Below are 15,228 nucleotides of genomic sequence, written 5' to 3'. Positions count from 1 at the left end.
AAAGTTCTATTTTGGTTTCATCTGACCATAACACATTCTCCTAGTCCTCTTCTGGATCATCCAAATGCTCTCTAGCGAACCGCAGACGGGCCTGGACGTGTACTTTCTTCAGCAGGGGGACACGTCTGGCAGTGCAGGATTTGAGTCCCTGGCGGCGCATTGTGTTACTGATAGTAGCCTTTGTTACTGTGGTCCCAGCTCTCTGTAGGTCATTCACTGGGTCCCCATGTGTGGTTATGGGATTTTTGCTCACCGTTCTTGTTATTATTTTGACGCCACGGGGTGTGGAGGGAGTTGAAAGTCCGTGTTGCCCAACGACAGCCCCAAAGCATCACTGTGCTAGAGGAGATCTGCATGGAGTAATGGGCCAAAATACCAGCAACAGTGTGTGAAACGCTTGTGAAGAGTTACAGAAAACGTTTGGCCTCTGTTATTGCCATCAAAGGGTACATACATAACAAAGTATTGAGATGAACTTTTGATATTGACCAAATACTTATTTTCCACCATGATTTGCAAATACATTCGTTAAAAATCAAACAATGTGTTTTTCTGGGTTTTTTTTCCACATTTTGTCTCTCATGGTTGAGGTTTAACTATGCTGACAATTACAGGCCTCTCTAATATTTTCAAGTGGGAGAACTTGCACAATTAGTGGTTGACTAAATACATATTTGCCCCACTGTAAATGTCGAGTAGAACATAATATTTAATCAGACAATGATTTAAAAAAAAAAAAAAAAAAAAAAAAGTAAAGTAAAATAAGGGTCATTAACAGGCCCCTGTGGTCCTGAGGGCCGGGACAACATACCTGGTTAGCCCCCCCCCCCCCCCCCCCCCCCGGCGACGGGCTTGCAAGAGGGCATGCATGGTTGGAATCATGAAAAGGTGATACTGTATATCCGCGGCCACAAGTGTGCAGCACAAAATGTGTTTTGCAAGTGCCTACTATAGAAAAGCAGAGATTTTGATTAAAATTGCATTGCACATTGATAATTCTAACTAAGAAAGATCGTTACGCAAACTGAACATAAGTTATCCTATCGAATCAGCTAGCCGATATATCGGTCGACCGCCATCAGAATGATCATCAACCAAACAGTGAACATTACAGTTATCCTATTGTGTCGGCGGATGGCCGTTCTTGTAGTAATGGCGGTATATCGGCCGGCTGATATCGGTAGACCTTTAAGGTTTTTTCTACTATTTAATGGATTTGTGAAGTCCTAAAAATCAATACAAAATCTTGAGTTGTAAAATTTCATAATTAAAGTCGGGGATTTTTTTTGTGGCAAAAAAGATTTGTGTCTGTGATAACTAAAGTTAAAATTTCATGTCGTGTGAAACAGTTGTCATGGATGATGAAGACGGCAGGTGCCTTCTCGATGTGATTTGGTAAGTTGCCCTCAAGAGTTTTCACTTGAAAGGCCACTTTATTTTGGTTTTTTTCTTGTTAATTTCATTTTGCTTGTCGTGCACTGATGTGAATTCTACCCTTGTTTTCACCAACAGTGACCCAGAAGCTCTCAATGACTTTCTTCATGGATCTGAGACCCATGTGAGTATGACAACAAACTGAGGAGTTTTAACTTTTTTTTTGTCTTTGCTGGCCTGATGAGGAAGGTGCTGCATTAAAATGAAGGCTAGAAATAAAGTGCAGATTCAATTTTGTGCGGAGATAGGATGTCAATTTACATGCAGTTTCATCGCCTCTATCCTGCTTTTATATTGACCGCCTGAAAATGAAATGCGTGCAAAAATGAACATAAACAAAGAAACACTTTAATTTAGAATGAAATATTATTGCTTTAAACTCAGTTTTAATTGTGGTTCCGCTCTACTGAATATTTTTTATATGTTGAAATACGCAAAGTTAGAAGTATACAGCTTGTAGTAGATTTTTAAAGCCTCAAACGATTAAACATATCTATTATTTTGAGAGATGTTCCAATCGGTCTGCGCCAATCGCACCAAATTTCAGAGGATCGGAATTTGGTAAAATGGATCGGGTTTTTAATTGAAAAATATACAGTGGTACCTCTACATAAGTTAATTCGTCCCAGGACCTTGTTTGTAAATAGAAATTGTTGTATGTCGAGAAGGTTTTTACCATAAGAATACATTATGATTCCATTCATTAGTTCCACAGCCCTAAACCCTACACCAGACATGTCCAAAGTCCGGCCCGGGGGCCAAATGCGGCCCTTGGTCAAATTTCATCCAGCCCCCAGCCTCTGTCATAAAATCAATAACGTCTGGCCCGCAGACAGACTTAATAAATTGGTCAGCAGTACTGCTACCAACATATGAAGTAGCTTACACACTAAATGCTGCTCCTCATTTACCCACTAAAAGGCAGCAGCACTCCAAGCAACATTACCCCGTGTTACCCTTTAGTCCCCTTTTCTAAAAGGTAGGTAGGAAGGTAGTTTAATTTTACAGCAGCAGTATTTCGCAAGAGCCCGAGAGTCGAAAGAGAACGCCACAAAGGCTAGTTGTGAGATTGTTGAAATAATTAATTTAGGGCTTTCAATAGTAGCTCGCCATTGTTGATGTCAATAATTACACAATGTTCATGGTGCTGAAACCCATAAAATCTGTCGTACCCAAGCGCCAGCAGAGGGCGACAAAACACTAAAAAACACAAGTAACAAGCGGACATGACAATGTGCTGTCATTTTAATCTGTTTGAGCGGGGCATGTGCATTAATTACGTCAAATATTTTAACGTGATTAATTTAAAAAAATTAACAACCGCCCGTTAACGCAATAATTTTGACAGCCCTAAATTAATTTGATAAAATAGTAATAATAAAGCAAATGTGACACACAGAATGGCTAGCAGAAATTTGCTTAAATATGTTGTTCTACGTAAAGGACGTCAGCCAAGGTCGGCCCTCCACATTTTTACCTCACCAAATCTGGCCCTCTTTGCAAAAAGTTTGGACACCCCTGTCCTACACCAAATCCTTAATTGATTGTGGGTTCAATCCTGGCTTTGGCCTTCCTTTTGTTTAAATAAAAAGAAAAAAAACAGAAAAAAAAACCTTTTTTGGTATCGGATCGGGACTCCGTATCGGCAGATTCTCAAAATCAGGTGACTCGGACTAGGGGTGCAAAAATATGCGATCGGGACATCCTTTATTTGTTTTTATGCTTGTAATTTAAAATAAAATGTTTTTACCCTTTATTGGCTATTTTTTTTATAAAAAAAAAAAAAAAGACCTGGCTTAAATGTTACTTCTTTAACATTTAAATAATTTTGAATGTTATTAGGCGGCACGGTGGCTGAGTGGTAGGCACGTCTGCCTCACAGTTCTGAGATCAATGGTTCAATCCCGGGCTTCGGCCTTCCTGTGTGGAGTTTGCATGTTCTCCCCGTGCCTGCGTGGGTTTCCTCCGGGAACTCCGGTTTCCTCCCACATCCCAAAAACATGCATGGTAGGCTGATTGAACACTAAATCACAGGTGTCAAACCGGTCCTCAAAGGGCCGCAGTGGGTGCTGGATTTCATTCCAACCAAACAAGACGAATACCTTTTCACCAATCTGGTGTTTTACAAGCGTAATCAGTTGATTGCAGTCAGGTGCTGCTTATTTTAGCAGAAACCTCATTGGTTGAACTGTCTGTGCTGGATCTGTTGGAACAAAGACCAGGACCCACTGCGGCCCTTTGTGGAATCGGTTTGACACCACTGCTCTAAATTGTCCATAGGTGTGGGTGTGTGCGTGAATGGTTGTATGTCTCCTTGTGCTCTGCGATTGGCTGGCAACCAATTCAGGGTGTCCCCTGCCTACTGCCCGAAGTTAGCTGGGATAGGCTCCAGCACCTCCGCGACCCTCGTGAGGAACAAGCGGCATGGAAAATGAATGAATGAATGAATGTTATTAATAAAGTAAATTAGTTTAAAATGATTTTTTAAAAATAAAATAATGATGAATAATTTGAAAAAGAATACAATCATGGATGAAATTTTTGGCACCTCTGGAAGTTTTCCAGAAAACACAGCATTTCGCACATAAATTACAGCAATTACAAATGTTTTCAGTATGAATGTGTTTATTTCTTGGATGTGCATTGGAAAAACACAAAAAAGCTGAAAAGAAAAGCCAAAATGTACACAATTTTACACAGAGTGCAAAAAATGAGCTGGAAAGTATTATTGACACCCTCAACTAAATATTTGGTTGTACATCCTTTAGAAGAAATGATAAAAAGCAATCGCTTTCTATGACCATCAAGTTTCGTTCACCTATCAGATGGAATTTTGGACCACTCTTCTTTTGCCAACTGTTCCAGGTCTCGCATATTTGAAGGGTGCATTCTTACAAATGCAATTTTGAGATCTCTCCATAGTGTTCATTTTATTATGATTTAGATCCGGACTCATCGATGGGTACCTCAGAATTCTCCAGCGCTTTGTCTCCAACCATTTCTTGGTGCCACATGAATAAATTGTTTGTTGACTAAATATTTTCATCATAGTCCTCGCTGACAAAAACAACATTGCCTCGGAACAAATCAAAATGATGTCCATGTCTGCTATGTCTTCGACAACAAATACACATGAATAGTTCGTAATTACCAATGTGGTAAGTGTTATCTTTCCCATAACATGTTAAGCCAGCATGACCAAATTTTCCATAAAAGAAATAGAAGAGAAGGAAGCCCTCCTGACTTCCGTGTTAACAAAACATCAATCTGCCCATTTAGACATTAAACGTTAGCATTATTTCGAGCATTTTTCCCGTTTTGTCACCATCAAGTCTACATTTTAACCCTTTAACACCTAAGCCTATTTTGGCCGAATTGGCATGCATTTAATGTTGCCTTTATATTTCAAAGAAAAAAAATGTTTACAATGGCCAAGTTGGGTCCCTTTTTTCCGGACACCTTGAACTTCATGTCCAAACTGTTGTTTTCTTCACTGACCAATTATAATCCACATTTGGACCCAAAAAGACAAAAAAAAAAAAAAAAATCTTTTTTCAAAATTTGTAATATTGATGTCCCATTGACAACCAAACATGCCCGACCAACCGTTTTGTAGCTTGATAATATTTATTCAACTTGTTAGGATAAACATTCAATAGAAAAAAAATAAGATTGAATAATTTTATGTTTGACAATTCAACACAAACAGCAGGTATGGTCAAAGGCGTTTTTGACCTTTACACATACTATGGTCAAAACAGGTTATATACAGTGCAAAATAGTGAGAAAAAAGATTATATATATATATATATCATGTAACACACAAAGGGTTGGGCGGATATCTCTTTTTTTTGAAGTTAGGTGTTGTACCCATTAAGCCTGTCGCAATATGCAATAATTCCATTTATCGCACGATAAATTAAAATAAAGGCGGTAATTTTTCCGCTGCTATTTATCGACGTGCACGCGTGCACCTGACGTGCTGTTAAAAGTTCGTTACCAACTACGCAAAATGCATCTTCCTTCCAGGTCTGGCAAAAACTAGCGCCGGAGCCAATCGTTCCTATTATATCCTATTTTTCAACGTATGCCGACCGCGTCAATGCTCCGGAGTGACTGTGGACTATCTATGGCGCGCCGGTGTTGTTGATGTGTGGGTGCTCCCGTTAGGAGTGACATTTCACGCGGGGCGGCTATTTTTCGGCACAACGCCGGATATTTACAACGAAGTCCGCCAAAACATTGTTACCAACTTGGCTGCTACGAACAACCTCGCTTTGACACAGAACAGCTGAATGAAATTAAGAGCGCTGTGCTTCAAACTCGTCCTGTTTACGAAAGTCTGGTGTTGTGTAGTAATGAGCAGACGTGACTTCAGCGGTGCTTGCTAACTTTTTTAATGCGCCCACACACTAGATATCATGAAATGGCAAACTAGATGTGCTACGGTCCATGCCATTGGCTACGTGAGCCCAGAGTGATTATGGGACACGTAGTCCACATACTATATAGATGAATTCTAAACTGTCATGACTGAATGGAAGTTAAGAAGGCCAAATCAATCCATACCAGTGACTATAGATAATGTTGCAAATATTGTTAATTCAGTACGTGACACAGATGGATTCGGACCACAAATAGGATGTCTTGCTCATGTAGTAAACCTAGTTGCAAAGAGAGCTGTAGCAGTCAACAGTGTGCCCTGCCTCACTTTACAAACAGTAAAGATTGTTCTCAGCACTTTTATACAAACTTTTTTCAGATCAGTAAGAAGTAAGCACATAAATTTTATGCACTAAAATGCATGTTTATATGATGCGAATTTAATTTTTGCTCGTTAGCAAAAAAAAAAAAAAAAAAAAGAAACAAATTTTTTTTAATTTATTTATTTTTTGCAGAGCATTAAATGTATTGAATCGGATCGAAAATCGTGTCCCTCGTATCAAAAATCGTACCGAACTGTGACTTAACTGTATCGTTGCATCCCTATGGAACACCCCTGCAGAGGCTATGACGGGAAACGTTTTCATTTGCCTAAATGCTTAAGTTATTAATTGCATTTTTTTTTTTTTTTTTTTTTTTACACATTTTATTTATTCTGTGTTTTTGTGCGGTATCAATATTGTTGTTTTTTTACTTAAGAGGCATGGTCTATTGTTTTTAGTGATTTCTTAAAAAGTATTTTTGAATTTAGTCAATATTTATCGCGTTTAAATGGGTGTACTTGATCTATTCATATATAATGTATTCTCACTGTGTTAGTTTTAAAAAATTTGGGGGGGGGGGGCGCAATAATATCGCATATCGCAATAATTTATGAGAATAATTATCGCACACTAAAATTTGTTATCGCGACAGGTCTAGTACACATCACCTTATCAAAATTATATACGTACAGTACATGCAATCAAGCTTCTCGAACACACATCTACATAAAGTTGAAAAGATTATAGTGAAGAAAAAATATATGTAACATTGAAAAAAAGTATTTTAAAAAATATTGACAAGTAGTTCAGTTCAATTCAATTTTTTTTTTTTTTTTGCGCACTCAATAAAGCTTCTTGAACAGGTCACGGAGCTTCGTCACACAGAATGTCACACAGCCTACTCTTTTGCCGTTTGCGCGCTGCTGTCACTTCTACTCGCCGAGACGGCGACTCATCCAAAGAAAACAACGACAAATACGGCTCATCTTCTTCCTTGAGTTAATGAAATAATGCATTATCTTGCGCTAAATGTAGTTTTAGATTCATTCTGCACGTTTCAAAGGCGCTCGCTCAAACCAACCGGGCGTTGCTTGCTTCGCAATATGCCTCGCTTTCATTAGTTGGCGCCTCGCTCGGAAATTTATTAAAAATTATCACATTCCATTCTTACTTCTTCTTTTGTGCTGCTTTCGGTTTTGAAAAAGGACAAGAAATGATGGCAATATGGAGATAGATACATGGTCCATGCAGCGTTTTAATGCATATTTATGAGTGCAATAAAAATATAAAATTCAAATGACATTATCTCCCGTTTTTCTTGGTCGATTGACTTCAAATAAAAACTGGTGTGGACATCAACTTCCGCATTTTCAAATGAGACCAACCAGCGGCACGTGGGTGACGTAATTACAGCGTGACAAAGCTTCAAAGACGATATGCGTAAACGCATCGCTGCCGACACGTTCGGTGTTAAAGGGTTAAAGATCTTTTAATATTTCGAGCCACGTGTTCGCCTCACATACAGACCAGTTTAGTCTTGGGCAAGTTGTGCCTCCCGTCTTCCGCTCGTGCTGCTTCTAGTAGCTTCCGCGAATAACAAACGTATATGGCAGAAAACACTCAGGTGACTTGAAGTTCCACTCTGACACTCCCAATTTGGCCAAATTTCAAAATTGTCCTATATGCATGTGTGATACATCATTGGAAAGCTTAAAATCTCAATTTTCTGGGGGAGGAAAAATATTGAACAGGAGGGCATTTTTTAAAAACGTTTCAAGACCTCAACCCTAACTGATACATGATTAAATACACCATGATTTTAACAAGATATTGTCGCATACTTAACTTGTTTTGATCCAAAAACTCCGTGTTGCATGTCTCTCCGAGTGTCAAGACACAGCTGTGAATGGCCACAGCCGGACTTTTTGGAGATTTTATGGGTGAAACACGGTAATATAGAAAGGGTCACAATGCAGACATAAAGAAGTGGTCGAGATTTTCTTTTTAAATATTTACCCTTTTAAATGTTTAGTAAAAATGTGTTTTTGTTTGGATCGATCATCTAAAATATAAAGAGAAAATGCGACAATAACAAAAAAAGACAATTACGCGATAGTTATGAGGTAGATATTCGTGACCTACTTTGGACACAATTTTTTTCATTATGACGTAATTTGTTCAAAAGTTTAAAATATGCGAGTGATTAATTTTATATATATATATTTTTTAAACTAAATATTAGGCATCAATTAATGATTGTAAGATAAAAATGATACATTTTGATTAATAAATATAATTACTTACCTTCTTTTTATGGCTGGGTTGAAATAAAAGCGGTTGCGTGGCGTCTGTAAACGGGGGTCTCCAGGGTAAAACGGAAAAATATAATTAAATATAATTATAAAAATAATTTGATGCCTTTATGTGCCATGAAACTGCTATGGCAGCATATAGACATATTGTTCTATCAAACAGCAGTTCTTTTGGCTTAAAATACAGCAATTTAAAGAGGGGTGCAAGAGCAAAAACTGCTTTTTTAGCCTTTTCCACAATAAATTGACATCACAGGTAAGGACAGTTTGTTCCAAAAATATGACATAAAGTGTTTTCATTCGTGCCGATCGGATTATAAATCGGCGTAAACCACCCCTCTCGTTTGGAATAGAATTTTGATCACAATGGGCCGGATCGGGTCAGAATATTCTGAATGGGGTGTGTAAATGAAGCAATTTTATTCCGACCAGGCTTTTTATCCGAATAAAAGTGTCCGTATAAACATGCCTACTGTCTTTGAATCTGCATATAAATTGTGAGATTAGTTGAGGCCTTCCGTTGGTTGATGCACCTTGCAGCCATATCCCTTTTTGCCTACTCTTTTTTTCCTTTCCACTGTTTTGGCTGTTTGTTTTATGAATGCACTGTTTATGGTTTCAGCCTGTTCTTTCCCTTTTTAAAATGAGAAACTAACGCTTCCCAAGTCTGCCAAACCCTGTCGTTGTGCTTTTCTTTCCCTAATCTCTGGCTGAGTCCTTACAATCTTGGTTCTCTTTTTCTATGTTCTGTTCTATTCCTTGCCACTGCCTTCCCCTCGTCCCCCCACTACCTCCTTCTCCGATGTTCTGTTTCCCTGTCCTGGTGGCTTTTGCCTGCTGGTTTTCTGTCTGTCCTATCCTGGGTGGGCGCGTGTCCGTAGTTGGACACTGACGACCTTTTGGATGGTTCGGGTGATCCCACCAGCTCGTTCTTCTCTGCCGCCGAAGTGAGTAAAACCCCCAATCCCTCTTCCAACTTGTTTTCTATCTATGTGTATGGCATGCATGTCAAAATCCCCAACTCCTTCCTCTGCTTGTCTCCTCCACTAACATACCTACAAACTTTGATTCGCTTGTTTGCGGGTTTTTCGCCTAATGAGGTGTACGACCAACTAATCGGCACAATTTGTTAGTGGCGGGAAGATTTGGGAGTGTCTCGAATAAAGGAATTGCTAACAATAATATCATGATTTAATGTTTATGTGAAAATCGGTCAAATAATGGAACATTTGATGGATTACGATCAATCGCAACAGGGTTTCCCTGAGAAATTTGCAAAAGCTGGTGGAAGAGAAGCCCACTGGAAGCTCACCGTGTTTTTGGACAAAATTAAAAATGTTGAGTTCACAGGAATTTTTCAATTGTGACAATTAGGTGTTATCATAAGAAATTTATGCAAACAAAAATGCAATGCAACTCAGTGCAATGGCAAAGAGCTGGGACAGGTTTGTTAATATATCGTCATTTTTCTTTCAAACTTGCCACCAGACGTTGTTAAACTGCTTTTAAAATGTGTATACAGTGGTACCTCTACATACGAAGTTAATTTGTTCCAGGACCTTGTTTGTAAGTCAAAATGGTCATATGTCGAGCAGGATTTTCCCATAAGAATACATTAAAATTCCATTAATTCGTTCCACAGCTCAAAAACCTACACTAAATCCTCAATAAATACTGCTGGTATTATTACAAATGGCAATTACAAATACGTTATAAAGAAAAATCAGAATAATATAATAATAATAATTATTATTATTATTATTATTGATGTAAATAATGTAACGAATCTGATTCTAATGTGCTGATTGCTGAATGCTGATTGAGTGTACAGTATGATAATGTTACATGATGCATGAACAACGAAATGCAAAAGTGGCCGGTACGTTAATGTAACATAGCTATTAAGAGTTATTCAGATAACTATAGCATAAAGAACATGCTAACAAGTTTACCAAACCATCAGTGTCACTCCAAAACACCAAAATAACATGTGAAATGATATAATAATTAGGGCTGTCAAATGATTAAAATTTTTAATCGAGTTAATTACAGCTTAAAAATTAATTAATCGTAATTAATCGTAATTCAAACCATCTATAAAACATGCCATATTTTTCTGTAAGTTATTGTTGGAATGGAAAGATAAGACACAAGACGGATATATACATTCAACATATGGTACTTAAGTACTGTATTTGTCTATTATAACAACTCAACAAGATGGCATTAACATTATTAACATTCTGTTAAAGCGATCCATGGATAGAAAGACTTGTAGCTCTTAAAATAAATGTTAGTACAAGTTATAGAAATTTTATATTAAAACACCTCTTAATTTTCGTTTTAATAAAATTTGTAAAATTTTCAATCCAAAAATAAACTAGTAGCCAGCCAATGTTGATGTCAATAATTACACAATGCTCATGGGTGCTGGAACTTATAAAATCAGTTGCACCCAAGCACCAGCAGAGGGCTACAAAACTCCAAAAAACACACGTAACAAGTGGACATTACACTGTGCTGTCATTTTAATCTGTTTGAGCGGGGCATGTGCGTTAATTGCATCAAATATTTTAACGTGATTAATTTTTTAAATTATTTACTGCCCGTTAACGCGATAATTTTGACAACCCTAATAATAATGTGTGAATAACTTCACACATAAGTCGCTCCAGAGTTTAAGTCGCACCCCCAGCCAAACTATGGAAAAAAAACTGCGACTAATAGTCCGAAAAATACGGTACATTGGCTTGGAATGCTTTAAGATCGCAACTGGTACCCTCCGAGCAGGATAAGTTCGACTTCCCGCCTTCCTCGAATGCAGCGTGTGAACGAGTGACCGAAGCACTCCTCTTTATTGGGGCCGTATTACGGCATCTAAAAAAATAATAGTCCTGCAGAATGAAATGAATTACGACAATTTGGATGTGACATTGTTTTGGTCACATGGGTGTTTTGAAACAATGATGTGTTTTCAATTTCTTTGAGTATGTTGGATCTGTTCGTAGATCTGTATGTCTTTTATTGGCATGCTATAATGGCGCCATTGACTTGCACTAGCTTAGCAATTCCGGAGCCCTGAAACAACAACAACAAAAAACTGAATTTGTTAAAATCAACTCCACCAACTAACTAAACCCCTGCTAACTCTAAGATTAAGCCTAACGTCAAAAATCCCGAACTTCCGCTTTAAATGTCATAAAGTTGTCAAGCTTGATAAAATGTCTTAAAAAGGCATCGGACTTTTTGTGCCAGGTCTTAAATTTCTCAGATATTAAATCGGGCTACATTGCTTGAAAACTTTCTCACGTTCTAGGAGAATTATTGCATTTTTGGCCATTTTATTTGCCCTTGAATTTGCATTCGATTCAAAGTGGCCTTGAAAAGGATTTAAAAAGCTTTTATTTCCTCTTGAAAACTGTCGCCAACCAGAAAAAACAAAATTTTGTCAACTCTCAGATGAAAAAAGAACAATTTTTAACCAAGATTTACAATACTTGGCTTCTTAAAACTAATTAACTACAATAAGCTTTGTTATAAAAAGATGATCAGTGAATGTTAAACACAGGACATATATATTAAAACATGTTTTTACTTGTTAAAAAAAGTAGTGATAATTACAATGTTGATGTAAAATTGTTATTGAATTTGTAAGTAGCCATGCTTGGGGGTCCTAATGTATAACGCAACTTGTGAAAAAAAAAAAAAAAACTTATGTTGGTAACTTAGTATACTTTCTTATGCTAACTGACAGCGTATTCTACTACGCTACAGAAACTCATTCATTGCAATACAGTTGTAACCTTGAAAGGTTGTATATCAAGACAACCAGTAAAGGATAGGACACTTGCTCAAAGTCCTGTATTATCAAACGTTGGTGTATTTATATGAAAACTGAAAGCTAATGAAGCACCGCTACCTTTACATGATATCCCGTCCCTAAATTCAGCCATCTTCTTGTTTACTCCTCGCTTCAAGGGCCATGTTCCAGAGGTCCAGCCTACAGTCCAGCTCTCGGCCAATGAGGCGGCAGGTCTGCCAAGAGTCAGTGTTGACCTGGACTTCTTGGAGGATGATGACATCCTGGTCGGCTCCCCCGACGGGGAAGGCGGGAGCAATGGCATCGGGACGAACCACGAGCCCTGCGACATCCTGCAACAGAGCTTGGCCGAGGCTAACATCACCGAGCAGAGTTTACAAGAAGCCAATGCAGAGCTGGACCTGGAATCTTTTGAGATTCCAGGACTTCCGCAGGTTGTTCAGACACTACCCGAAGGCAGCCTCTCTGGGGCTGCGAGTGCGGCGGTCGGTGTAGGTATAAGCGTCGGGGGGACAGCGGCGATCTTTCCAGGGTCGGCCCAAAGCGCTACCGGTACTCCACCGAATGCAACCGCAGACATGTTGGGCTCTGTTCTGGCTCAACAAGGCCTTCAGCTTCAACCACAAGTCATGAATAAGGCCATCAGTGTTCAACCGTTCATGCAGCCTGTGGGCCTTGGGAACGTGACACTTCAACCAATTTCAAGTCTTCAAACGCTCCCCAACGGAAGCCAGTCTGGACATTTGGGGATCGGACAGATTCAGGTTGTGGGACAACCCACGGTCATGACGATCAATCAGTCGGGGCAGCCCATCCTGGCCAAAGCCATGGGTGGCTACCAGCTGCATCAGTCTGCGCCGGAGGTCTCTGGGGCGACTACTCAGACAGGGCTCAGTGCGCCAGGAGGTGGACTTCTCATCCAAAGCAACAAAACCACTTTGGGATCTCCAGCTTTAAATGGACCAGCCACAGTTGTTAGCAGTACAAATAGCACCAGTGGCGGCACCATGACCGCTCCTGCTGGACTTTTGGGCTTCGGAAGCACGCCCTTGAGTTCAGGAATGGCATCCCAGACTCAAACTCAAGGCCAAATTATGCACAACGTGATTATCCAGCGCACACCAACACCCATTCAGCCTAAACCTCCTCAGGGAGGCACTCTCCAAACAAAACTCTTCAAGCCGCAGCAACAGCAACCCCAGACGGTACCGTCGAACCTGCAAAACGATGCCACCAAGGCTCTCGGGCTGCAGCAAATTCCCGTTTCTGCTGCTCAGAATGTAACTTTCCTTACGGGAAAACCAGGATCTAACGTTGTACTTGGCACTCAAGCCACCCCGCAAGGTTCGCAGTTCCAGCAAACGCTCTTCAAGCAACAAGCGGCACAAGCAGCGGGGAAGCCGCTCAGCGTGCACTTGTTAAACCAATCAGGCAGCATCGTGATTCCCTCTCAGACGGTTCTGCAAGGGCAGAATCACCAGTTCCTCCTTCCGCAGTTGCAAGCAGGTGGTCAAATCCTTACCCAACACCCCGGGGGTCACATCATAACCAGCCAGGGCCCTGGTGGGCAGCTCATTGCCAACCAGATTTTAACGGCGAACCAGAACATCAACTTGGGTCAGGTGCTGACCTCCCAGGGACATCCCGGAGCTGCCCACATTCTGTCAGGACCCATTCAACTCCAGCCTGGCCAGATGGGCGCGCCAACCCTGTTCCAGATGCCGGTCACATTGCCTCAGACGCAGAACCAGGCGCAGACCCATACTGTCTCGGGGCACGGTCCCACAGTCATCCAAGGCATGCCCATCCAGAACTCCTTGACAATGCTCGGTCAGGTTGATGGCTTGAGCCCAGCGGTCAGCCTTCAGACTGCTCTGCAAGCTCAGCCAGGTGGCGTCCCCAGCAGCAGCAGTAGTAGTATTAACAATTGCAGTAGTAGCAGCAGCACCGGTGCGACCACAATGGCGGCCACAATGGCCCAAGGGCAGCCTGGAGAGTGTGTCACTGTACTGGGGACCTCCACTGACCAGGCTGCCCAGCAGGCCTCAATGATCGCCATGCAGCAACCTACCGCCGCGGTCACAGTCGCGTCCTCATCAGCTCCGTCCATCCCCACCTCTTCGTCGCTAACCGCCGTCGGCTTGGTTCCTCAGCAGGCTCAGCACAGTCCAGGAAGACTTCTGTTTACCAACCAGGGTTCCAGCATGATCCTGAGCCAGGAGTCTCTACAGATGTTCCTGCAGCAGGTCGGTGTCTTCCTACTCTCGTCCTTTGTCCTGAAACATTCATTAACATTGTGACAGAGTGGTATAGTGGGCTGTGTTGGGAATCACTCCCTATATATTAGCTTATTATGAGTTTGCCATTTTGCAGTTCTTTTCAAAAATGACTAGCCAATGGGATAGTCAACAAGTGAAAGAATTAACAACTATTTTGATAACCATAATCATTTAAAGACATTGTTAACCAAAATATTGTACTAAAAATACTCTCCCTCTCCTCTTCTATAAATCACACCACCAAAAGTTACCATTAGCTGGATATATTGTAGGCTGTAACAGATTTAAAAATATATATCCATCCATACATTGTCTACCGCTAAATCCGTGGTTGAGTCATGGGGGGCAACAGCTGGAGCAGGGAAGACTTCCCTCTCTCCAGCCACAACCAGTTTTCCTGGCAGGATCCCAAAGTGTTCCCAGGCTAGCCGAAAGACAGTCTCTCCAGGGTGTCATGGGTAGCCCCCGGGTCCTCCCGCAGGTGGGACATGCCCGGTACACCTCTTCAGAGAGGCGCCCAGGAGGCATCCAGACCAAATGCCCGAGACACCTCAGCTGCCTCCTCTCAACGCAGAAGAGTAGCGGCTAGACGCAAAGTCCCTCCCGGATGACCGAGCTTCTTACCCTATCTCTAGGGGAGAGCTCGAATATCCTGCGGAGGAAACTCATTTCGGCCG

At 40.7% G+C, this 15,228-nt stretch overlaps 1 protein-coding gene across 2 annotated transcripts in view; it reads left to right on the top strand.

Moving 5' to 3' along the window:
- The window catches only part of LOC130917415 (BRD4-interacting chromatin-remodeling complex-associated protein-like), a 59,492-nt gene that overhangs the window by 5,377 nt on the left and 38,887 nt on the right, over positions 1 to 15,228 (top strand). For both annotated transcript variants that reach the window (XM_057838798.1, XM_057838799.1), the window contains exons 2-5: positions 1,350 to 1,395; positions 1,513 to 1,558; positions 9,334 to 9,399; positions 12,431 to 14,518. In XM_057838798.1, the coding sequence (XP_057694781.1) occupies positions 1,355 to 1,395; positions 1,513 to 1,558; positions 9,334 to 9,399; positions 12,431 to 14,518 (2,241 nt within the window). In that variant the 5' untranslated portion in view covers positions 1,350 to 1,354. The remainder of the gene's footprint in view (positions 1 to 1,349; positions 1,396 to 1,512; positions 1,559 to 9,333; positions 9,400 to 12,430; positions 14,519 to 15,228) is intronic.

The sequence above is a fragment of the Corythoichthys intestinalis genome, chromosome 6 (genome assembly GCF_030265065.1).
Source record: "Corythoichthys intestinalis isolate RoL2023-P3 chromosome 6, ASM3026506v1, whole genome shotgun sequence".
Classification (NCBI taxonomy): Eukaryota; Metazoa; Chordata; class Actinopteri; order Syngnathiformes; family Syngnathidae; genus Corythoichthys; species Corythoichthys intestinalis.
This window is presented reverse-complemented; position numbering and strand designations above follow the sequence as displayed.